The sequence below is a fragment of the Rhea americana genome, unplaced genomic scaffold (assembly GCF_003343005.1).
Source record: "Rhea americana isolate MKP2758 unplaced genomic scaffold, rheAme1 scaffold_28, whole genome shotgun sequence".
Taxonomy (NCBI): domain Eukaryota; kingdom Metazoa; phylum Chordata; class Aves; order Rheiformes; family Rheidae; genus Rhea; species Rhea americana.
Window position 1 is genome coordinate 1 of NW_028186401.1, and position 23,641 is coordinate 23,641.

Consider the following 23,641-nt stretch of genomic DNA (forward strand, 5'->3'; position numbering starts at 1 on the left):
AGTGAATACATACCCACTTCTTTCTTCTAAACTATTGTGAAAATACCAGATTATTTTTAACATACTTATTGTAAGTACCTATTAGTATGCATGTACGCTCTGGTCTGTACAGTAGCTACACTGTATTTACTAAGTAAAAATTGCATACGGCAGTTGCTGTGTATATAAATTAATACATATTTGTGCAGTGTAAATGGAGCATTCCTAGCTTTTTACAGTTGTTTCCCACATCACTTACCGCTTGGGACAGCCACTATTTTATAGCACCTTCAGGCCATGAAGGAGGGCAACTGCTTTTTCCAGAGCTGCCATGGTGTAATAGAGGTACTGAGCTATGAAGCAGGCTTCACACTTTGTATTTTCATCTGGCAGGAGCAACTGAGCCTGATCTCTAACCACCACTCCCTTATTAAGATACTACTCTGCAACTRTGTGCGCTAGCACAGGAATAGAGGCAACACTTGTAATATGTGGCCCAGTCTCTCCCTTCTAGTCCCAGCTTAGTTGTAAGTACTTTCAGCTGTCTTCATTTCTTACAAAGCCAACAAGTTTGCCACTTCATTCAAGTACCAACAGTCCTGTCAGTATTACCGGGAGAGTATATAATGTACCATGAAAAGGATTGTGTATGTATCTTTAAGATAAGCAATCTTACTGTGATCTTGCATCCTCAAAGTGGCATTCCTGAAGCATTGCGGATGTTTAGTCGGATGTGCTTTTAAATTAATATATCATGTAGTACTTCACCAAGTGAAATCATTATACTTAATTTTAATTGTTTTAAGTCTGTTGCAAGTCATTTCACTGTAGAAGTACTATAATRAAATATAATTCAATAATGATATACTTTAAGTGGGAATTTTCCTCATTCATATCATAATGTCAAAATATAGATCCTGAGGAGGATAATTTTTAAGCATCATACAATTCAATGAAACAAACAGTTTCAAATCTCACTGTCCTTTATTAGAAAAGCAGTTTGAGTATATTTTGCAGTACTGGAAAAGTGGATAATATTTAAGACATATTTTCAATTTAAAATTTTGTATGAACTGAATTTTCTCCTTTTGTGTACTAAATAATGCTTCTGTCAAAAAACCTTAAGCAAAGGTTTTACATTTGCAGTGCAATATATATTTTGTTTTACTTATGGTTCCACTGGAATAATTATTGGAGATGAAACAGTGAAATGTGAATAGAAACTGTGCTGTTTTCCTGACACTGCTAACTATTTCCCATTTGAGTAGGTTTGCTGTTGGTACAATTACAGCTGGATGAATGAGAKTTCCACTGACAAATGAATTGATATGTACACCAAGAAAGAGAGAATTCCTGCGTGTAAATCTTTTTATAACGAATGGGAGATGAAAACAGTAATTAGAGAGGGATATTTCTGGATATTATCTCACTGGGGTTTTAAAATGGTACTTTGTTTGCAAGCAGCACTTTTTTAAAGGAATGGTTGTAGATTTGTAAATATGTAATGTTTAAATTTTATTTACCAAAAACCAGTATGTTGGATGTTTGCTTTGGTTTGTAGTTCATTTTAAATAAGCAAGTCAGTGTTCACAATGTTAAATCTTTTTCTGTCTCATCCAAAAAAAGTTTTACAGTGAGTCAATAAAAAGCTTAAAATCTCTCTGGTTATTTTCATTAAAATTTTATTGAATGGCTTAGAATGACAGAAATGTCTGCAACTTTTAACTACATTGTTTGCTCATGAGGCAGTGTTAACAATCTTTCAGGTTTGTTGATAGTTGATGTCAGTGGCATTTTTCATAATGATTGTGTAAAGATAGTGCTAAAAACAGGAACTAGGGCTGGACACAACAATCTAAATTTTGGAGGCTAGTGTCAGGACGAAAACAGAACTCAAGCGTTTCAACTTCCTCTTATTGTAATGTTTCCACTTCCTGATTTTTAACTTTTACTAGTTTGCAGTTTAATATTCTAACTCAGATCCATTTAGTCTCTTTACAGTGAGATGTAAATCCATATGATGTCACACCTGCATTGGTTGTAATTACTATGAATTTTAGGGAGTGTATTGCAAGATTTGATGCCTGCTTAGAAGAAGCCAAGTGGATTGCTGTGCAGCTTCAAATTTTGTTCTCTGTTGCATGGAGAAATAACTTTTACTGCTTTGCTTTTTCCCKGAAAATTTTATTATTCCTGTGGTCTTGGGCGGCTAGCAACAATCATCACTTTCAATGTGCATCACATCATTGYACACCTTTTTGGAGGTGTGTTAGGTACCCACTGTAGATGCTTTGTAGGGGCTCTCACYTGAGAGGATGAATATTGCCCTCTGCATAGGGAAGTCATGGCAAACTAGCTACAGTGCAAACCTTAGGAAATGATGTGTTGTGTATAGAGGCTCATTGCTTTTATGCAGTTTAAGGGAGTTCASTTCTGAAATGCAGAATGTGTGTCCACACAGGGATTTTAAGCAAAGTAGTAGAACAAACCATAAAGGTCTGATTTTTTSTTCCCACTGAAGTGAAGTTTATTGACTTCAGTGAGCTCAAGCAGTTTGTTAAATTAATAATAAAAAATAAATTTTTTCACTGAAGTGAAGCCTCAAAAAAATTTTAAACACTCTTGCCTGTTCCTCTCCACAGCAATCTTTAGTAAAATGCCAAAGATTTATACGATCTTAAGAGAAACYAGAGTAATCCTGAGTGTGATGCATTATGTGCTGGAAATTAGCTCCATTAACTTGAGGGGATCAGCCACACTGAAAACTTAACACGTCTGTATCAGCCTTTCCAGGAGTCTTCTAAAGTGTACTTTGATATTGGTTGCTTCAATATCTGATTTTTTTTTTTCAATCCTAATGAATACAGTAGAAGCAGATGCACCACTTGATTTTTATTATTTTTTTAATATATTAAAGATATTTTAATTTTAATCTTGGTAAGTTTATGTTATAATTTAGTTTTGATTCAGTAGAACAACAGCTACCATAAACTCCTTTTGATTTTTGATGTATACATATCAGTATCTTATTTAGAAGAACAATATTTCTTGGGGTGTCCAAATGTCATACAGATACTGGGCAAGATATTATCCTGTCTTCCAACATCACACTGATGATCAAAAACACAAAGTAAAGAGCAAACATAGTGAGCCCCAGTATTTTGTTCATTTTCCATTTACATGCAGCAATTGAGATGATTACAAACAGGAGCATTAGAAAGAGAAGAACAATTGCACAAAACAGACCATTACTACTAACTGCAACTGGACTGAGTCCATTGAAGACAGAATAAAGGAACCAAGGAACTGGCAAACTGCAAGTAAAGGAAGAGTAATTGAAATAAATATCTTAAGGCAATTTCTGCATAGTAACTAAGCATTTTTTCCAGAATGTTACAGAAAAAACAATGCATGATCTTTGATAAATCTCAGCATAAATCTACAATTGATGCTGTTTGTGCAAAAATGTATTTAGAATAATACCTTTCACTAGCAAATGCAATGCAAGAATATGAAATGATTTTTAAATAATACTTATGAATTAAGTTCCTCAGCATCCTATTATAAAGGAGTTTATAGGATCCTTGTGCCTTAATTGCACAGGATCTGAATGTTTCTGAGTTAGTGGGTAAGTGTCCTGCCTGTGAATCTTCGACATTAGCCAAAGATTTGTTGTGTTTTGTCCTGAAAAATAAGTAATTTTGTATTGGCTTGAAAATTCATTGTTAGATTATTGGCTAAGCACAACCAGCAACTGAAAGTTTGAAAGTAGAAGTATCAGTGAAAGACTCCGCTTAGGGAAACTTGCTCTGTGAAGTAGTATGGGGCAGACYAGGCCTGTTCCTTGAGTACTGTTAACTAGGAGACTCCTAGAAGGAAAACTGAACAGTAATTTGCAGGGGAGTTAAGTTTCATACAATTTTGAAAATTACTTGCTTTTTTCTTTTTGCAGCCCCCTCATCCAATTTCATAAGCAAATATCTAAACACCTTTTTGAAAGGGGGAGGGGGAAAGCTTGCTTTATTGTTTTACTWAATTTCTACTAAAAGGCGGTGTTAATGAGTTTTAGGCACTTCCTTTTTGCTGTGATATTCTTCCCATAGTGATGTTTCTTGTCCCATTGACAGCTGCTGTTTCTGGCTTTCYTAGTGCACGATTATTTTCACCTGTTATCTACCAGTGCAATTAATAAAGCTTGGTGAGGTTCTTAGGTTAAGATAGTGGTGTCTCTGGACATACAAATTATTTTAAGCAGCAGAACAATGACCTGAACTATGTACAAATTAACTCACTCTGCACTGAGTTGATAAAGATTTGTCTTTCCTGGCTATGTTGCTTAAATACATTTAACTAGTTGTCCAGTTATCCCTCATTTAATTACAGCTAAAATTAAATCAGTTATGAACTTGTTTGGAGCAGGAAACAGTATATTTTGTATTTCAGAAGAAATGCAACTTTCAGCATTGGACTAGTACTTACCCAACAGTGATATCAAAGATATTGCTGCCTACAGAGCTGGAGACAGCCATGTCGCCTAAGCCTTTACGTGCAACAATGACACTGGTGATAAGGTCAGGGATTGATGTTCCCGCTGCCAGTATGGTTAGTCCCATAATTTCTTCTGATATTCCAATTGTTTCACCAACCTAAGAAATAGTAACAAAGTGGGATAGGTTTGTTATTTTTGGAACATGGAATCTCATTGCTCTGTTCAGTTTTCTAGGTTTTGTGTCATATTTGGACTTTATTTTTAATTCCCTGAAATCTGATGTCTCTTTTTTTTTCCTTTGGCTTTGTATGATGGAAAAATTACATTTTTGCAGTGTACGTTGATCTCAGATTAGCAGTACTCTGGAAGGTACAGTGCTGCCAAGACCGAACAAGGTGAAATCAGTTACAACAGCACACTCCTCTCTCTGAAGTCTGCCTATTCTAAGAGGGGTTAAAGGTAGAAGGCATCCTAATTTAAAGTGAATTATGTATGATCTGAAGGCATTGTGAAACTATATGCTTCTTGGATTTATGACTTGACCAATGGCATTGTGGATGAGCATTATATCACTAAATACAAACTGGATTTGATTCTACAAGATGCAAAGTAGGTATTACTTCCCCAAACACCAGGCAAATATTAAGGAAATGGGAAGTGAGGTCATTTAGCAGCTTCCAGAATCAGAACCTGTATTTCCTAGAATTTTAATTAGGTAAGAGTAATTATGTTCTACACAGAAGCATTCATCAGTGAAAAGGAAGGATGAAGATAAATCTTGACTGCACTTCTCTTTTCACTGATGCATAAATTCCCATGGAAGCTTTTGAAAAATAATGAGTCTTTGTTAAATTGGAAAGAATGAAATTGAAAATTCCCTCTGGGTTCTACCAAAACAAAGTTTCTACTGTTTTGATAAATGACTATAGTTGTAATTCATCAGATGGAATACCACAGTGATACATTGTTCCCTATATATCCATCTACATGTTTTGAGACAGTCTTTTTTTGCAGAAAGAAAATAATCCCCTCACCTGGTGAGCCCACCACACCATGAGGTAAGAGAATGCTGCAATCCAGATGATGGATCCAAAAAATGTGATGACAAAGAGTTTTTTTGAGTCCTGTTTTTTTTAAAAAAAAAAAAAAAAAACTTTCAGGAAGGTAACAAACCCCAATGAAACCTATTCTGTTGAAACACTCCAATGCAATCAATTGATTTAACATGGACCCTGGTTTCTGTTAAAATTGTCTTTGGATTTGTCACCTTGGTTAGATGACCAACTGTTGCTAGTCTTGGATGATTTTAAGTCTATGGAGCTATGCTATGCTGCAGCTGGAGCTTCTGCCCCAAATCCCTGCAGTGTTGACAGCAATTAAGCAAATAATTCCCATTAAACCAGACACTGGTTTCTTGATGAGAAGAAATCTATAGTTCTGTTAATGAACCCAGTAGCAGAAGGAAGATAGATTCTTACTGGGTTTCTAACATCAGGCAAAGTGCTCCAGAGAGGGAAGACAATGGGAAAGAGGAAAAGGTAAATAGCTTGTTTTTTTCTAGTTTCTGGCCATTGAAGAGATAACGGCTCGTCATTTTCTTCATCGTCTGTGCTGTCATCGCTGCTTTCCTCAGTCTCAGAGCTGCTGTCTTCTGAGTCATCGCTGTCTGAAGAATGCTATGGATCAGAGAAAAACGTGTTTGTTTTCATGCTGACAAGCAGCTTCATAGCCTTTAGTTGCTATGGCCTTGCCTTGGTAGAGGTCTTATTTGTAAAATGATCAAGGTCAACCAGAGCCCTCATCTTGCTGTTGAGGGACAAAATCCAGGCAGACTATACCTCCCTTGCAGATGCCTGTGTAAGTAACTAGTTTGTATCAATCAACTAGACTCAACTTTTAGACAGGAGTTTGACAGAAATAATGCATTTACTGTCTGGCTTTGAAAACATCCTCTGCTGATCAGAACAGCCCAGTGACTTCAGTTGAAAGGATGGTTAGGAAAACAAACAGGAAAGCATCGCATACAGGCACTCGTACCTTCCGGTTAYGTTTGATAGTAACTTACTTTGGGTAGCCAAAGTAAGGCTGTAAGTAAGTAAGCCAAAGTAAGGCTGGCCCCAGAAGAGCCATTTGAGGAGAAAATACGGTATCAATAAGGGGTCATATTTTTGATCTGATTTATCTTCAGCCTTAAGCCTAAATAGTTGAGCTATCTCCTTAAATAAGCTCTGAGGTATTTATTTCATTATCAGAAACACAGTCTGTGGCTGATAGTTATGGGAAACATGTTGGGTCCTACAGCAAAAGCTCTAGAACAGAGAGAAAGGAAAACGCATGTGTGACATTTCGTTTGGACTGAGCTCTCATTGCCTGTGATCCTCATTTAAATACCTGTCCATCTTGTGGTGCGTCTGCCTTGTGTTTGTCTTTGCTGGGTTCAGAGTCACTGGCAGGAGTTACCTGAAGAGTGTTTGGTGATTGTGCCTGCTTTTCCTCTTCTGCTAAAAAGGGTAGGAAGGAATACTGGTTTCAGTCATGTTAATGGTGAAGTGGTCACCTTCCCCTTAATCTGCAGGGAGATTTGAATTTCCTACAAAAATATGAAGCATTTCAGGTCAAATCCAGCCTGCTTGCTTTAAAACTGCATTTGTCCCTTGTCTGCTGTGGATTGTGATTAGTAATGCCGGGTAGAATCTGGCTCATGTGGCTCAGAATTAATACGATCGTAGGAGCTTTCACCTATCCAGCTRTCACTGTTATTACTTCTTCTGAAACTGCAGAGAGGCACATACATAAGAACAGGGAAATGCTAATTATCTGTTCTCTAACCGATAATGTTTTCAAGTTTCAGTCTAGATTCTGCAGGTTTTATTAAAGCCATCCTTAAAAGCTAGAAGGGATGTAAAGCTGTGCTTCACTTCTTTCTAGTCGTGCTGAGCATTCTCCAGGGGACTGATATTCTTTGAGGCTCCTGAGAAATGATTGTTTTGTGCTGCCAAATTTTAATCTCTAATCATTGGTACATATTCAAATACATATAGTAAAGTGCTGACACATACAAGGAAATAACTGCAATGTCCTCTGTGCTGTTMCTGTATTAACCTGTTCCAGGAACCTGGAAACCTCTGCACAAGGTTAGCATTGAAGCCTGAGTAAAACACAACAGAGGCAATACAGAATGCCTGACTGCTCAAAGTCACAGTAAGAACCGTCTTTTTACACTGTTGCTGTTTAGCTTAAGGGATGCCCTCCAGATATGCAAATCCATCAGGTCTGTAAGCTCATGTTATCCTATGTACTATACCCAAATGGGGCATTGCTGGATAGCTTATTCTGAACTGGGTAAGCTGATCTAGTGTGCCTTGCCCTGTTTTAGAGGACCAGTCTAGAGGGGAGCTTTTTGGGCACGTATTTTTGTGCCATTTGGGATTTCTGGAACCAGGCCTTCAGACAGCAGACTTGGGACACTTTCAGCACAAACTGGTAGCACAGATTGATAACACCTGTGGGATGTGCACAGTCCAATCACCGGAAAGGTTTGTGGGGCATTTTGTTGTGGGACGAAAACTTATAGTTCAGGGAAGACAATGTTGTGATGATAACTTGAACCAGCTGAGGATTTACTTGTTTCTTAAACAATATTTTCCTCAAATTTGGTCCCCTTTGCATGGGCAAGGCCAGATGTTGTGAGATACTCCGGTGACTATCGTATTGCAGCTCTGTGCTTCTGAAAGTGGCACCTTCCACACAAAAGTTGTCTTATTTTTTCAAAGTCTCCAAGTTCACTGACAACACAGATCCATACTGTAGCTCAGGTTAGCTGCTCCCTCTGCATAATCTCAAATAGCCAGTGTATCACTAGTGAAACAGAAAAAGCAAAAACTAYTTAAAGGGAGGATGCACAGACCCTTAGAGTGGTTGTAGACAAAGTCAGCTATTTTTATGGAGGAGTCAGCCAGCGCTCTTCTGCAAATATGCTGAATTTCTAGGCTAAAACAGAGGTACATTGTTTTAAAGAACACTTAATTTGCAGCRGCTACCAAAGATCAAGGAGCATAGCAGCACACAATTGTTGTATATAATGGCCTGGTTTTCTCTCTTCCACTCTTGTGATTGTAACTTACACTACTTCCTTGTAGCACTTTCTGTTTAGGTCCTTYTGTACTAACCACTCCTAGACTCCTGTAGGGGTGGCTTTTATTGCCCACTGTTAGTATATGTTGAATTATTTCTGCTGCATTACAGCAGGTTCTGTGATCAATAGGAGAAAACTTGTGTCACACTGTAGTGTTTCTTTGACAGTCAAAAGCGCTCAGGGCTGGGAAGGGGAGAGATTACAATGCAAAATAAGGCAAACAGCACTGACTTTTCTTGCACTCACCTTCTGGTTTTGATCCTTGTTTGTTCAGAGCATCTACCTTAGCCTTGGCTATGTTGCTCAAGATGTCAACCTTGTCTTTAAATTTTGCTGTGAATGAGAAGGATGCATTCGTCATCAGTTGTCAGCTWTGTGTACTGCCATACAGATACGCTCACCCTGTTTTTCCACCTGGATTGCAGACTTATGAGTTGTCTTTCTGGCTGTGGCCTTAAAAGTTTTGGCTGCTGTTAATGGATCATAATTGTTATATTTAAATACTTAGTACTATGATAATTATGCCAGCAATTTGCTATGTAATCAGTACATTCATGTTTCAAAAAATCTCAGGAGAAGATGGAATCTTTTTCAATTCAGTAATATAGGAGATATCTGTGCTTCAGCAGGAGCAACTGCAGAAAGAATAGAGGAAGAATTTTGATGCAGTATCATTTAGTTCCTAAAGGACTGTTGACTGTTCAGGCTTGATTATATGCAAGCTAAAAATGACACCTTCCTTCTGCCATGTGGCTGTTGGAAGAGGCTGCTGCTTGCAGCCTGGCGACCTGATGGCAAGGAACAAGAAAAGCCTTCTCCATTTCAATTATCTGGAAAATGATTGATTTATCTGAGTCTGAAAGTGTCTTCTCTGCCACAATTAATTCCAGTTCCTGGTATCCAGATTCAACGTGGTCCAGGCTATTCTGCAAAGGGCTACCCAAGAGACCAGATCTTCACCAGTGCAGTGTCCAGTTGTGTATTTCTGGGACTGATGAGGACTTCTCCCACTATAATTTGTGTCATGCTCATGTGAACTGCTTTATTATTATACAGTGAATTGTGAAACAGTGTGTCCCTCCGTGGTTAGATGTTAGATGCTATGCTTAAATGGCTTAATTCCTGCTGTCATGGCCAGTGACCAAGTCATCAGTTCCAAGYCCCTACTTTAATCTATATCCTCTGTTGGCCACTGGCTACCCAGTGATTAAGATAAGGGTCATAGGGTTTGAACRTGGACAGTAGCCACAAGAAATCGGCAGTTTTAATAGAGATGGAAGGCCATGCTATGTTTGGCCTGCGTGGAAGACTGTAAATTAATTTTCTCTGAAAGCTTTATCACTGGTTTAGTCTACAGTACTGTCAACTGTGCAGCAAGAATTTGTTGATGCCCTTTGCCTCAAGGGCAAAGCCCCCGTCGCTTTATTCATCGACATGTTACTGAGTTAATAGAAACAGAAGGTATAAGGCCCTAAGCYGTGCAGGCGGATCTTCAGCTGTGAGCTGAACCTTGTCACAATCAATGTACTCTGGATATATGTCTAATAACTGGGACTGGCTCAGACAGGCCTTGCTGTCCGATTCCTGTCGTTGTCTGACAGGACATCTGAACACWTTTTTTCATTAAATGTCATTTCCCCTGAAAACAGCAACGGCTGGAGAGAGATGAGCTGCCGAGCCCTCCTCTTTTGAACAAGGAGGGAAGGCCAAGAAGCCTACCTCCCCACTTCACCACCATTTATTGGCATTGAAACCTACTGGAGGGGAGTGAAGCATTTTACTCAGTTTTCCCTCTGCTGATGCTGAGCACAAGCATACTCARCTGTGCAAAGCAACAAGGCGGTGACCCTTTGCTAGTCTCATCCTCTAACCATGGGACAATGGCATCTCTCTGTTCAGCTTTTCCTGGGAGCTGTTGCAAAAGCTGCTGTCAGCAGGGTCAGGGCGGTCAGGCCCAGCCTCRGAGGGATTATATAAATTCCGGCTCCTGGCTTTCTGCTCTCACCTAGGCTGCAAGCTGTGAGTACTGACCAGAGTGGAGCCTGAGAGCATCTCTCTATCAGGATAAATGGATTAGGTTCAGGCTGCTATCCAGTTCTCATGAGATCAGCCTCACTTAAAAAGGTGTTAATTCCTCTGACACACATTTCATGCAGAGTGAACTGAGATTGGAGGAAGAGGTGGCTATAAGCAGGCCAGATCTGAAGGTCAGCAGGGGGATGAAGGATAGCTGTCAGTTCAGTCCTTGCTAGTACCTTGGCTKAGCCCAGCTCTGCTCAGCAGGGCAGCACAGAGCTCCTAACCTGCTTGTGGCAGCCACCRGTTCTGCTGTGGCCAAGGAGCATGTCGCTGGGGAAGAACTTGTGCTTCAGGGCACTGCAGGCAGGCAGTGCTCCTGCTGGGTGTGCGGGGATCTTCCTTTGAGCTGCTCTAGGTTTGCACCGAAGTCTGCATCAGTGAATCTCCAGCTGCCCTGGTAATGCCCCAAGACCTATTTCTGAGATTAAGTGGGCAAAAAGGTTGTTGCTGACTTTCAGGCACTCGCTCCTCTGGTAACTCTGCCACTTYGTCTGATAACCAGTCCCACAGGACAAAGCCCCCTTTGTCCAGGGGCTCTGAGAKGGCCTTCAGGCAGGTCCTTACCCTGTGGATTGACAGCATCTAGTGTGAATTTAAGGTTGTAGCTGAGTTTCAGTCTTGAGTTTGGCTCTTGTAATTTCCTTATATTTAATCCAACGAGACTAATTTATAGCATAGGCTTGRGGACTTTTTCTTTAAATTTTGGCATGAACATGGAGGATTTGGAGTTTGTGGTGTCCTAAAACTGTACTTAAAATCTTTTTGTCCCTTTATTTTAAGAGGAAGCATGATACAAAAGATTGAATACCAGTGAAGCAAGGAGCAAATGTAGCTGTCTGCAGTCTTCTAGCTGAAGCTGCTACAGTACTGTCTGCTGCTTTAGTCTAGTCTAATTTCCAAAATCCTTAGTTCTTTAATTGGGACATACTGAGGGTAGACAGCTCTGATGACCTTACTTGGCCTTCATTCAAAAATAAAAGCAGATTTCTGTTGTCTTCCTTGTATGGCTAGAGTTTAAAGAATAATCTGATGGCAAAACTGTAGTATGTTCTACCATACTACAGAAATCAGGAGATTTCAGAAATGAGAAGGCCCCTCAGTCATTCCCAAAATCTACATTCTTCTTAATTCCCCAACAGTTCCCTCCAGTGTCTAGCCTGAAGATCTTGAAAAGGTCACRAGCTCTGCTTCTGTCCACTGTCAGAGAAAGTGGAGGGGAAAGACTAGAGTTGCTAGAAATTTCCCATTTTTAAAAAATGGCACAAATAAAAGTTTCTATCAAAAATATAATGCATAGGGTTAAGCAAGTATTAGGGCTTTTAAAGTAAAAACCCTAGCCTGCTGTCAACACAGGAAAGGATGGGAAAGTAATGATCTGTTCCGAATTAAAAAAATAAAAATCTGAACTTAATCCACTGTTCAGATGAGAATGTTTCACAACTGGTGTTGTTTTAAGAGTAGGGAAAGGAAGCTTGTGTTTCTGCACTTCTGGCTTATTTYTAAGGCCTCTGCCTCTGGAAGCTTGTTTTGAAGGCACAGTGCTGGCAGTTTAACATGTTTTGGACACTCATTGCCCTGAAACAGTTTCTGTGCTCGCCAGCTAAAATGCAACTGCAGCATAAGGAAGAAAACCCTACAGAGATCGCTTTCAGTAGGTTAAGAGCTGATGAGAAATAGTTGGCAACATTTTTCTTTTGTAGAGTTTTCTTTACCACAGCCTTTAAATGCTGATGTTACAGAAGTTGGCAAGTAAAARGAACAAGGATCCTTGAGGACAGATGGGATCATCTTTTATGTTGCAGCTTRATTACAGAAATGTGCCTGGTTCAGGCAGCTCTGTACACACTGCAAAGAGAAGGAATTTGATGATGATCAATGAGAATTAGGCCCCCAGCTGCCCTGAGGGTACTAAAGAGCTGCAGTGCTGTTAACATGAATGGGGAGCTCTCAAATCCTTCCTTTTCCGATGACATTCTACGGAAGTATTTTTCTTTAGTGTTACCTTTTTTAAAACAGCTGTGTCTGTTCTGGCAATGTTCAGTGCAACAGACATGTACCTGGGGCAGAGACTATGCCCTTAACTCTGTTGCATTCTTATAGCAAAGGGTCTGTAAAATAACAACCTCCTTCTGAAGAAACTGTAGCCCACTGTCACAGCTGTGACTTATGTACATGTGGTCACACTTCCATCTAGYGGCTGCAGCTTACAGACACAATAACTCAAAGCCAGTCTAGTCTAAATGAGATGAGAAGGGTGGATGTTTTTTTGTTTCTTTCTGGATTTTTTTTTTAATGAGAGGATCCAAAATCACCAATAGTTCCCTTTATTCAGTATGCAGTCCCTTAGGAAGGCTAAAAGCTCACAACGTTGTTGAGAAGCCCCTGTGGAGTGTCCTGGGCTGCACTAGCTCCGGCAGCACTGGAGTGCTCTCCTTAGCCTTGGTACCCCACAAGTCGTGCTGAGGTCCCAGAGTTTCACCACACAGAGGACATCAGCCTGGACCAGAAAGCCAAGCATGCACTAGGCTGGGGCAGGCAGGCACTGCCAGCACTTCGCCAGACAGCTGCAGCTGTCCTCAGCTAGAGCACAAGGACATGAAGAGGTGCAGGGAACACGAGAAGGTTTTGGAGGGTCCTTGCTGTCCTTATCAAGCCATCTTTGTTCACTCGATCAGTTTTTGCTGCTGAAAGTTTGATCTGGAGAGTCCTTTTTGTAACCTCAATGATAGACATGAGAGGTGTTTATCCGCTTAGCTTCAATCTCTATTTGAATGGTACAACAGATAATCCCTTTAGAACAAGTAGGGCAGTGGAGGGGCATGTGCTGAACTACAAAAGAAAACCCTCATTTAAGAAGAAAATATATCTTTAATATGCTTCTCCATTTCTTGGAAAATAAACCTTCATTATGTGTTTGAATTGACGTTCATACAGAGCAGCATGTTAAAAGTCTGTGGACAATGACTCAGTCTGGAGAGCTGTCCTTTCTACAGCCTGGGCARTTTAAAAGAAAATGCCTTTTAGTCCTGAGCTGGTCCCTGGGGGTTTGGCTCATYGCCTGCAATGTACTGCAGATACTGTTTTTGGTAAAAACAGTGTTGCAGGTGGGCTTTCGGAAGGGTTCAGTGTTGGTCTAAATTGCATATGGATCAGAGATTCTCCCTGGAGTATATAAAGATGATCTGTTTTCCCTCCCCCAGCAAAAACTGGCTGGTAGCATTTCTTTTATATGCCATTGTTTGGCTTAGCTATCATAATGGGAAACTACTGTGTGTTTTAGATTTCAACTGGGATTTTTAACCATTATCAAAAAGAATTCTTAAAGGGTTTTGACTTCTTCCTCTTCTGGTTTATGCCTTGTGCGGGGTTGTGTGCACAGCTGAAGAGGTACATAGGTAACGGGTTCTYCCTGTGTTCATGTCTATTATAAGTGAAGCTAATAGTTTGATTTAGCTCTTCCTCAGAAAATGTAGGCAGAGCTGAATGTTGCAATTCCAAGACCAGAGATCAGGACTAAGCTAAGAAAGTGCAAGTGAGYTGTGACATAGTATGAGACAGAGGAAGCCTGTAAATCATGTTTGCTGTTCCTGCTGTCAGAGGGAGAGCAAAAGATGGGAGACTGCAGTAATTGTCACTGATGGTAGGACCCCAGTAACAGCAGCTGTTCTACATGCCCTGATGCTCCTTCAAGGGTGACAGTAGCAGCAATGTAGCACAGGCAGAGCTGGTGTCAGGGCTGAGAAGCGAGGTGTTTGTCCTTGCTAGCCATGCAATGAGAGGGAAGATGTCCTAGGGGTGCAGAGCTTGCCTCAGCTGACATAATCTGTGCTGCTTAGAGCTGCATTTCAAGTATGTTTTGTTGAGTCCCTAACTTAATACATGCAAAAGCTGTAATCTTACTTCAAGTGGGGCTGTTGTTATTAGAAATGACTGTTACTTGCTAGAGAGGTAGAAATATATCAATGGCATAATTAGCTTATGTTTTAAACACCTATAAACCCTGCCAATAACTGTATCATCATACTGGGAAATATGAGGAGATAAAAAGTATTTCATAAGAAAGACTAGGGTTACAAGCAAGACTAATCTTGCTAGGGAGTGATAATCTGGGTCGTGACTGTAAGGCTCTTAATTTGTTATCAAAGTAGTAACAATTTGCCTACTGAAGCTTATCTGTCTCCTTATAACACTAAATTAATTACAACTTAGTAAAAAGAAAATGTCAGTCTTCAAAGCATTTATAATCTTCCATGCACAATCATTTTCTGGAAAAAATGTTTGGGACAATAGCACAAATAGATCTGCTGAAATCTTCATTTTCTGCCTCTTATTATGTATTTGCAATTAGACTGGGGATAATAGGAGGGAGGAGAGGGAGAATTGTTGTAAAAAGAGCTCTTGTGACAAGAAATTCCCTGCCTTTTGCTCTGTGCACAAGGACTCTAGTGAAAGAAGGAAGTCCAGCTATAAGCAGAGCCATAGTCTTCTTGGGTTAGAGCCTAGCTGATTTCRTTGGTTTGCATTCAGTGGTGCTGCCTTCCACCAGCAAAAAACACGCCCTGTTAYACTGCTCTGAGATCAGGACTGCAAAACAAAGTCCTGCTGATGTGGAGCATTCACTCACCTTCTGCCAGGGGGTCCAGGGTGTAGATCATGAGTTGGAAGATRGTGCTGCGCATTTGGGAGTTGTGTAGGGAGGTTGAGCTGCTGCCTCGCTGTAAGGCTGATGTAGGCTACAGAACAGAATAAAGGTACAACACAGCAATCAATAGCATGTTCTTCACAAACCRTTTCTGTCAATTCATCTCTGAGCTGGGATACGCGTCTCTGGAACCTGATCTTCCTCACCCAATGAACAAGTTCAGCATGGATTTTAGACAGCGTCTGCGTTCAAGTTTACAGACTGGCTAAGAGTACTGACAGTTTACAGCAAGAGACATGCTCTTGAGATAGCAGGCCAGTCTGTCCTTAGATATATGCAATGGAGTCAGCAGCACTATTGTTATTACAGATGGTAAAAGTCAAAGCACGCAGTGCTTTTAGTTGTCAGCTAATCGGTAATTCCGTAGATGTATATGCTGCTGTACCATAATAATACAGTCACATCAAGCTTCCTGATTTAATTGGAAAGCTCTGCTGCTCTGTTCCTAATGTCAGTGCAGCACGCCAGAGTCCTAATGAGCTTTCAACTAGGCTAAGTGCACAGGGAAAAAAGTAGCATCCACACGAGGAAGCTAACACCTGCTATGTTACATATGCAGCCTCTAGGCCAGCTAGGCCTCTCCACGCAGTGCCTGGCCAGCCGCTGGGAAGACAGTGCGTCAGGAATTTATCCAGGAGCGGAGGAATCTTCAGTGTTCACTTCAGGGAGGGACATACCCTACCAGCAACTGCTCTRGGAGCCCACGAGGAAAGTTAGCCATGAAACAGGGTAAGAAAATATATACTCCAATTTCTCTATACACTTTTCATTCTGTTTAAAGCGTAGAATGAATAGCACCCTGCTAATCAAATCCATTTGTGTAATCTCTCAGTTTTTAAAAAATTCCTTTGAGGACACAACTCAGCCAGATGTCCTGTTAATTAAGCTGTGGATACTGTGCCGAGGATGGTTGATTCTGTGGTAAGATTTGGTCCAGGTTTCTTGAAAGAGAAGATGGCACCTTTATTCCCTACCTGATRTAGTGAGGGGTTAAAAATATAGTAACTGTACCTGTAACTATACCTGTTAAGTTGCTTAAACTTACCTGCAGCTTCTTTCCATCTGCTGGTTTCTTTGTTCCGTCATCTGCAACTGCCCCGTTGCTTTTCTGAATACAAACAAGAATGAAAAGTACTGAATACAATTACAGCCTCACCAGCTCTTACAGCATCTAATGATGGCTCTTCAAGCCAATGTCTGTCAGAAAGTGGGAGAGTTAATATAAATAACTGTGCATTGATGCTACTGAAAGAGCCAAAGCCATGTGCCTTCCTCAAAACCTTGTGACCACTGAGAGAGACAGGAYTTTGCCTACAGCCCCTCAGTGTGGATGTGTGTACTCTAAGACAGACAGACACAAATGGCCTCTACCATCTGATTCCTGTAGATGGAGGCAGCCCCAGACTTCATCTCCAAGTATCTATCTCCTGACCCATTTTCCAAGAGAGGAAGAGAGAAGATGCAAAGGGGTCTCTTTTTCTACTGATTAGCCTTACTTTCCATAAAATTATTTACTTTCCCCACAGGTTAGATCCAGCAKCTCTGTGTCGTGCTGCTATATGCTAATGAGAGTTCTCTTGTAAACTCAGAATGCGAGGATTTGTTTCGTTGATGCTGAAGGGCTGGGTTCAATTTGAGATCATGGCTATGGTGCCTATAGTGATTGATATGTGTGTATAGATAAAGTAACTTGCAGATGTGTTTCYCCTCTGGAATGTAGCACATGACTTCCTGGACCCCCAGCCATGAACCCCAGCTGGAAGACAGACTGGGAGGAGAGGAAGTTTGCCTCTATTTGCCATAATTTCAAGTATCTTCACCCCTCTTCCTTTCTTTCCTCATATTATGTGAAGGGAGCACCAAGACCAGGAGGGGCAAAATGTGCTTGCATGCCAGTGATGCACATCTGACTTCTAAAACATGACAATGCTAGAGGACARTTTGAAATGGAGCTCAATCCAGCGGTCTCTGCTCTAGAATTGGCACTAGCCTGGGACAAGGAGGCAGTGGGAGCATTTGGGAGAATGGGGAGCAAGAAGTGGCCAGGCAGGTTCAGGAAGATAAAGTCCCAAGTGTTCTAGATACCACGTCCTGGCCAAATCTGCCAGATCACAAAGGTTAAATGCCTCTGGGAACAGCCTTCAGACAGCCTGCCTTTGTATGTATAAGTAGTCATCTCTTCCTTCAAAAGGTGGTGAAGTTAAGGGCCCTGGTCTCTACTACACCTGGATGGTGTAGTTACAGCCGCAAACCTCCCTGTCTGAGCACCAGTGGCATAAAGAATTGTCTCTGAGCACACACAGCTGTAGTCAATGCATAGAAATGGAATTTGGATGTTTAGAGCTTGTTATCAAATGCTGATTGAGAGAGGTGACAAGAGTTGCTGAAGGCTGCCAGATCTCCTTCTATGCTGTAGATTGGGTATCAAGTGATACCACTAGCACCACAGTGGCACACACAATTTTAGCATTAGAAAAGAGAAATTTTTTTTAACAACCCTATCTCATCTGMAGAAGGCTTGGACAGTGTTTCTTATCAGAAACCTTTTTTTCTCTAGCAAAAAAATGTACTGTTTTGTTCACAGACTGATGCGTTTCTGAATGGGTTATAAAGTTTTTGTTTTTTCTTAAACTCCTTTACAACAACTGATCAAAAMCCTATGCCTGTCTTGAAAGTAGGTAAGTGGCCCATACTGGTATCTTAAATTATCACATTGATTGAACTCCCTTTTAGTGGATTTTTTTCTTATTTCTTAGAATTTCTTCTATCTACATAGCTTTTCCATCACTTTATAATTACTGACTAGTAGCTGTATTCTGAGGTTTTGTTTCAATATGCGCTTTGTCAAGGAGATGCAGATTTCTTTATTTATGCTAGAATGAATATGTCTGACTTTCCCTCTGAACAATAATGACACCAACCTTCTGCATATGCTCTGCTGATGCTGCCTGCACGGTATTTAGTGTCCTGTTCAGCTCCTGCTTCACCCATTGTTCTAGGTACACATTGTGTTTCATAGTGAATACATACGTGGCGTAGGCAGTCAGTAAAAGGAGGCTTTCCCACCAATCAATGACACTGTCTAGGAAAAACAGGATGAGCATCAGCAAGTCTACAATGTAGAACGAGATGTCTCTAAATAAGGGCCACCATGTCAGGTGGAGTATCTCCCTTGAGAAGAGGGCACAAGTGCCAATGACAAAGAGGATATTAAACACTGCTGAGCCCACAATGGTACCGATGCCCACATTGCTGTGTGAGATGAAGACACCTATGAGGGAGGTGAAGAGTTCTGGTGCTGATCCACCTGCTGCCATGAAGGTGGCTCCAGCCACATCTTCAGAGATCTGTAACTTCTCTGTGATCACTCCCAAGGCAGGGACAAAATACTCATCACACACTATGGCCAAGGCCACAAATACATATATCATGCCAAAGATGTGAAGTACAACCCACCCTTGCCTGCGTTCTTCCACACTGAATAGGTCCTGGGGATATTCTGCTTTGGATTCGTATTTTGGCTTTTCATCTGGGTAGCTTGCACTGACATTTTCTTCTTGTGGTGTTGTGTCCACTGATGTAGTGATGGGCACAGCTGGCTCAGGATCCACATATACACAGTGTCTTATTTTGGGTGCTGCTGTGCCATTGCCTGTTATGGCAGTCTTGTTGCTGGAGAGGTCTCTGGAGGTAACTTTCACAGAGTCCTTGGGTTGGGGGGCTGTGTGTGGTGCTGGAAGGCCAGAGGGGCTGAACTGAAGCTGATAGAGAGAGAGGACCAATACTGTGGCAAGCAAGAAAAAGATTCGGTTCCGTTGTAGCCGCCTTCTCCGTGGTAAATTCATTTCCTAAAGGTTCAAAAATCAGACCCGTGTCCAGAAGCCAGTGAAGACTTCTCTTGATCAGCAATTTGCACTTACATCCGCCATTGGAGTTTCTAGCTGATCTTAAGCAACAGGAGTGAAACTGTATGACACAAACTGTAGAATCCTGCAAAAGAAGGTCTAGTGTGAAAAATACAGTACTGCCACTTCGCATTGTGTGGGTAACATTACCTCAGTGAGTGCTTTTCTATTTTAAATAAAAAGAAATGGACCTGAACTAGCAAAGTCAGATCTAGACCCAGATTTTAATCTTGCTTTTTATTACTGGAGGATATGCTGATGGATAGTTGTAGGTTTGGCTGAATAGAGAGGAGTGCATGAAAATTATTTGATGGTTCCCAGCTACACTGCTCTGTGGCTTTCCAGTCTTGCACTTCCACAAGATACAAACCAAGCAAATGGTGATTTTTTTTTCTTTCAGATTGAGAAGAGTAGGAAGAAGACTTGGCCCTAGTAAAACTCAGTGTGTTGAGCATCCATTTGTTTCTATGACTACATCTTTTCAAACCTTTCTGAAGAAATCAAAAGAGGCAAAGTGGAACTGTAATCATTCCTTTTATTAGGGGAAAAAATAGCATATCTTGAATAATTATTTGAACAGCATTTATAAAGGAATACAAATTGTAAATGCCAGAGTGACAGAGTCCACATATGTGACAATAGGGAGACAGTGATTTGGGTCTGGACAAAATTTACACTTCAGCACTGCTTGAGTGCTGTACCTTGAAAYAGCACTGTAAATGGATTTTTTCCCCAGAGTGGGACTGTTACGTTATCGTTGAGCTGGATGTGAATCACAGTTTTGTAAGCCATTCTCAGATAAGCTCTGCATGCAAGTTAGCACACACTTACCCTCTTGCATAACACCCAGTGAAGTAATCAGCCTAAATTTCTTGCAAGACAGGCATTATTATCTTCTTTTAAATAGTTGGGAGGATCACTAAGGCAACAGTAATAGAGGGTCATAGGAGTACCTAGATAAATAGATGATACAAGCTTTGCTTTGGGTATGTAAAAGTACAYGAGCACGCATATGGCAGAATTGCATAATACAATATGTATAACAAATTAGTAGGCAGTAACCCTTCCTAATAAAAATGAAATGAAGAATAGTAACAAGAAAGACATGTAGGGAACAGAAGATGCATGTACACATCCCTCTTTAAYCATTCTATTTTACTTCTTTCCAAAATGAGCTGCCTAAAAGACTCTTTGCAAGCAGAAATATATACAAAGCTAGAATGAATTATKAGAGCTCTCTAGCTTTTCTCAGTACCTGACAATTGCCCCCCTTGTTTCTCTAGTCTTGTAAATTTATTAGCTCTTCTATAGAGTGTATCTCTCTTACAAGTATTACCCTGATCAAATTCTTTCACCCTAGTTAGACTGCTTCAGTCAAGAGAGATTTCAAGCAATCACAAGGATCTCCACAGCTTACCTTCAGAAGATGCTGTTCAAGAGGAAGGGGAGTACCAATGGTTGTCAGTAATGCTGAATGCTTCTTTGGTACTTAACAGCCAGATGGGAGATGCTGTTGCAGAGAGAGGCAGATGAAAATGATCCCATTTTCACTATGCCTCTCCTAGCTAAATTCTAATACAAGAGAGGGTCAGGTGTGAAGGACATATTACTGGAGGAAGAGCCAATCCACTTTAATACCTACAGTCCCTAAGAGGATTAAATAGTATTGCATAGGTTTGGGTCTATCTCTGAAGCCAATATCTTTGTCTGCTACTACAGGTTATTCTCATTATCAGAGCAGCCAATTATCAGCATTACAACMCATAAAATATGGATATATGAATAAAAGCACCTAGTCTGAGAAATGTATCATTCTGATGGCAGCTATGGAGGAGGGCAGTCTGCTGCTGAGGGTAAATCAATTGATCTTCTGCATGGAGCACGGTCACCTCAACACGATATTTTCCCCTACTGTTAACAGGCTCTTTTGCACAGAGCTTTGTTTTCAAGTGTCCCATACAGCAGACAGGCCAGGCAGGCTCCGGGCCGAGCTTTGCTGGCCTTTGCCACAATTTAAGTCTGCTTTGCACTGCCAAAAAAATCCCTGGGTTACCACATCATGATCACCCAGGCAGAGGGATGGCGGCAGGGCCTTGAGCGCAGGCTGCCCCTACCTGGCAGGGCATCCTAAGGATGCATTCAGTAACTACTTTGTACGAGGTGGCACTGTTGTGGCATGGCCTCACAACGAAAGAAACAATAACGTTAACAGCTAAGGATTTCATAAAACTCTAATCAGCAGTTTTATCACAGGAGAACAACAAAATGATGATTTGATGTTTTTTAAAGCAAACTGTTGTGCTGTTTCTCTTGTCTTAGTAGAGACAGTCTTGCAGGGGTACATACCTCCAAGCTTTCCTGCACAGTCTGTTGAAGCCTCCATCCTTACTCCTGTATTTACTTAATTGAGAAGAATTCCATAAGCCAATTGTGATACATTTTCTTAGCTTCTTTTCTATGTATAAAAATCTTTACTGTAGCAGTGTTTTTCATAATACTGACATCTAACTGAACTACTTGTAATATATGCAGTATTAGAGTTTTCTTTTGTTTTAATGATAAAAGTGCCATTTTACAATTGTGCAAAACGTCATGAATTTCAGCTTCAGGTTATAATGATTCTGGTTAGACACTTCATGCATATCAGAAATCAGGGTATTAACAGGACTCCAAGTGATCAGTTTTCCAGGGCTATTTCTTTCCCAGTGATTGTTTTTAACTCTGATGCGCTTTTGTGATGAATTCATGTTCACTGGCAAATTATTTTTGGAGGGATTTCTTGACCTCATGAAACCAGCAGTCATAAATGATCTGTTTTTACTCAGTTCTTCTGATGGCCTAGTTCCTTATCCAAGAACCTGTCTTCCACTGTGTTCCCTTGACTTCCTTTTCAAGATAATCTTGAGTTCTGTAAGTCCTTGCTGCAGCCTATTTTTTTGCAATTAATAGTACTTGATGACAGTTTTCTTAGGGGAAAAAAACTTCTGAATCTTCTGTGTATTTAAGTTCTTGGTCTTCTTCAAATCATCTCATTCCAAACATGAGTTTTGGAAGGGTTTTCGAAACTTCCTGGAAATGTAAAAGTTGATTGCCTCAACAAGGATTTCATCTGGGCCTGCTAGCTGTTTCTCAGGCACCTTGGGGAAGTTTGCAGATACTGTTCTCATTATAACTGCTGGGAATGCTCCATCTGTAAGTTTAGGTCTGTTTTTAATTCTTTCTAACCATTCTTGAATTCTGAAACTACTTTCCCATTTAATCTGCTTTAGTTCAACAGAAATATCCATTTGCGATTTCTCTCTTCAGAAAAAAGATCCCAAATGTGACATAAGTATTTTCTATATTTTTTGCACCTGCATCGTTGGCCAGAGTTCTGCAGACTGTTTCAAGCAGAACAAACAACTGTTGGGAGTCTGGGTGCAATCCTGTGTGCTTACAAAGACAGTACAAAACCCTGACTGCCTGAACAGGGAAAACTAGCAATGGGGGATCAGTTCTTCCTTACTGAGCCCAGTCTCTCCGGGCGTTAATGTGTTTTGGTGCTGCATGGGATCGTTTCACAAAATAAGTTATGTAAAGAAGCCTAAACTGGCACTAGGTCCTTACGTTTTGGGACATAAAATGCCCTTGTTCTACGYACTGAATTCATGCGCTGCTGTTACAAGCGCGGCAGCTGCGGTGGAACTAACAGAGCGCTGCTCCAGCGGCCTCCCGAGCTACCAGCTGAGCTAAGGGTTTGCCACGTACGATGGGACTGGGTTACGCWGCCTCTGATCTCTACGTTCTCGCTTCTAGTCCAGCTCAGGCGGGCGGCCGTCCCAGCTGAACGCCGCGGCAGAGCTGAGGGCTGGGTGACACTTCTCTGAGCGCGGCCTTCGCTCCTTCCCGCAGCGACGCCTTGAATGACGCTTCCGTTAAAGAGGTGAGAAAAGAGCTTTCTCCCTTCCCTGCTGAATCTCTCGGGTCACAGTCAGACCTCAYGCCCTTCCGTGTCGGAGCCTTCCAGAGGGGTTTCTTGCTTTTTTTGGGGAGACTTCTCCAGCTCCTTGATGTTTGTTCAGTGACTGAAAAACCCCGTCTGTGTCAGAACGGGGCGATGCAGCCGTCCCTGGGGCCTGATCCCCAGAACACGCAGCGTGGAGGTCCGAGGGAGCCGCGCTCTGCGGGGGGAAGGCCGCTGCGGACCGCCCGGCTCGGGAGAGCGGGAACCCTCGGAGCTGCAAGCTCCAGCTGAAGAGCAACGTGAGCTCCGTGCCCCGCCGAGGCCGCGGCAGCGCTGCTGCAGCCCCGCTTCACCTCAGGCGTTACGGCCGCTCCGCGGGGGCTCCGGCGGGCCGGGCCGGGCCGGGCCG

At 41.4% G+C, this 23,641-nt stretch overlaps 1 protein-coding gene and 1 non-coding gene across 4 annotated transcripts; both read right to left on the reverse strand.

The window, feature by feature from the left end:
- Nucleotides 1-2,561: 2,561 nt before the first annotated feature.
- LOC146593740 (U5 spliceosomal RNA) lies at nucleotides 2,562-2,675 on the reverse strand. Its single transcript, XR_014896323.1, has one exon. It is a non-coding gene; the product is annotated as a U5 spliceosomal RNA (small nuclear RNA).
- A 361-nt stretch (nucleotides 2,676-3,036) lies between these two features.
- On the reverse strand, nucleotides 3,037-19,255 carry SLC24A1 (solute carrier family 24 member 1). Of its 3 annotated transcripts, none has more exons than XM_085308576.1 (9): nucleotides 18,306-19,255; nucleotides 16,430-16,492; nucleotides 15,307-15,415; nucleotides 8,850-8,936; nucleotides 6,860-6,963; nucleotides 5,947-6,144; nucleotides 5,503-5,592; nucleotides 4,459-4,625; nucleotides 3,037-3,293 (listed from the first exon to the last, which is right to left on the reverse strand). In XM_085308576.1, exons 1-9 carry the CDS (start codon nucleotides 19,227-19,229, stop codon nucleotides 3,044-3,046), a joined length of 1,992 nt encoding a protein of 663 aa, XP_085164702.1. In that variant the 5' UTR covers nucleotides 19,230-19,255; the 3' UTR covers nucleotides 3,037-3,043. The 3 variants fall into 3 exon arrangements, with proteins under 3 accessions (XP_085164702.1, XP_085164701.1, XP_085164700.1); XM_085308575.1 differs by having other exon boundaries at nucleotides 6,860-6,966; XM_085308574.1 differs by having other exon boundaries at nucleotides 6,860-6,969.
- Between the last annotated feature and the right edge of the window lie 4,386 nt (nucleotides 19,256-23,641).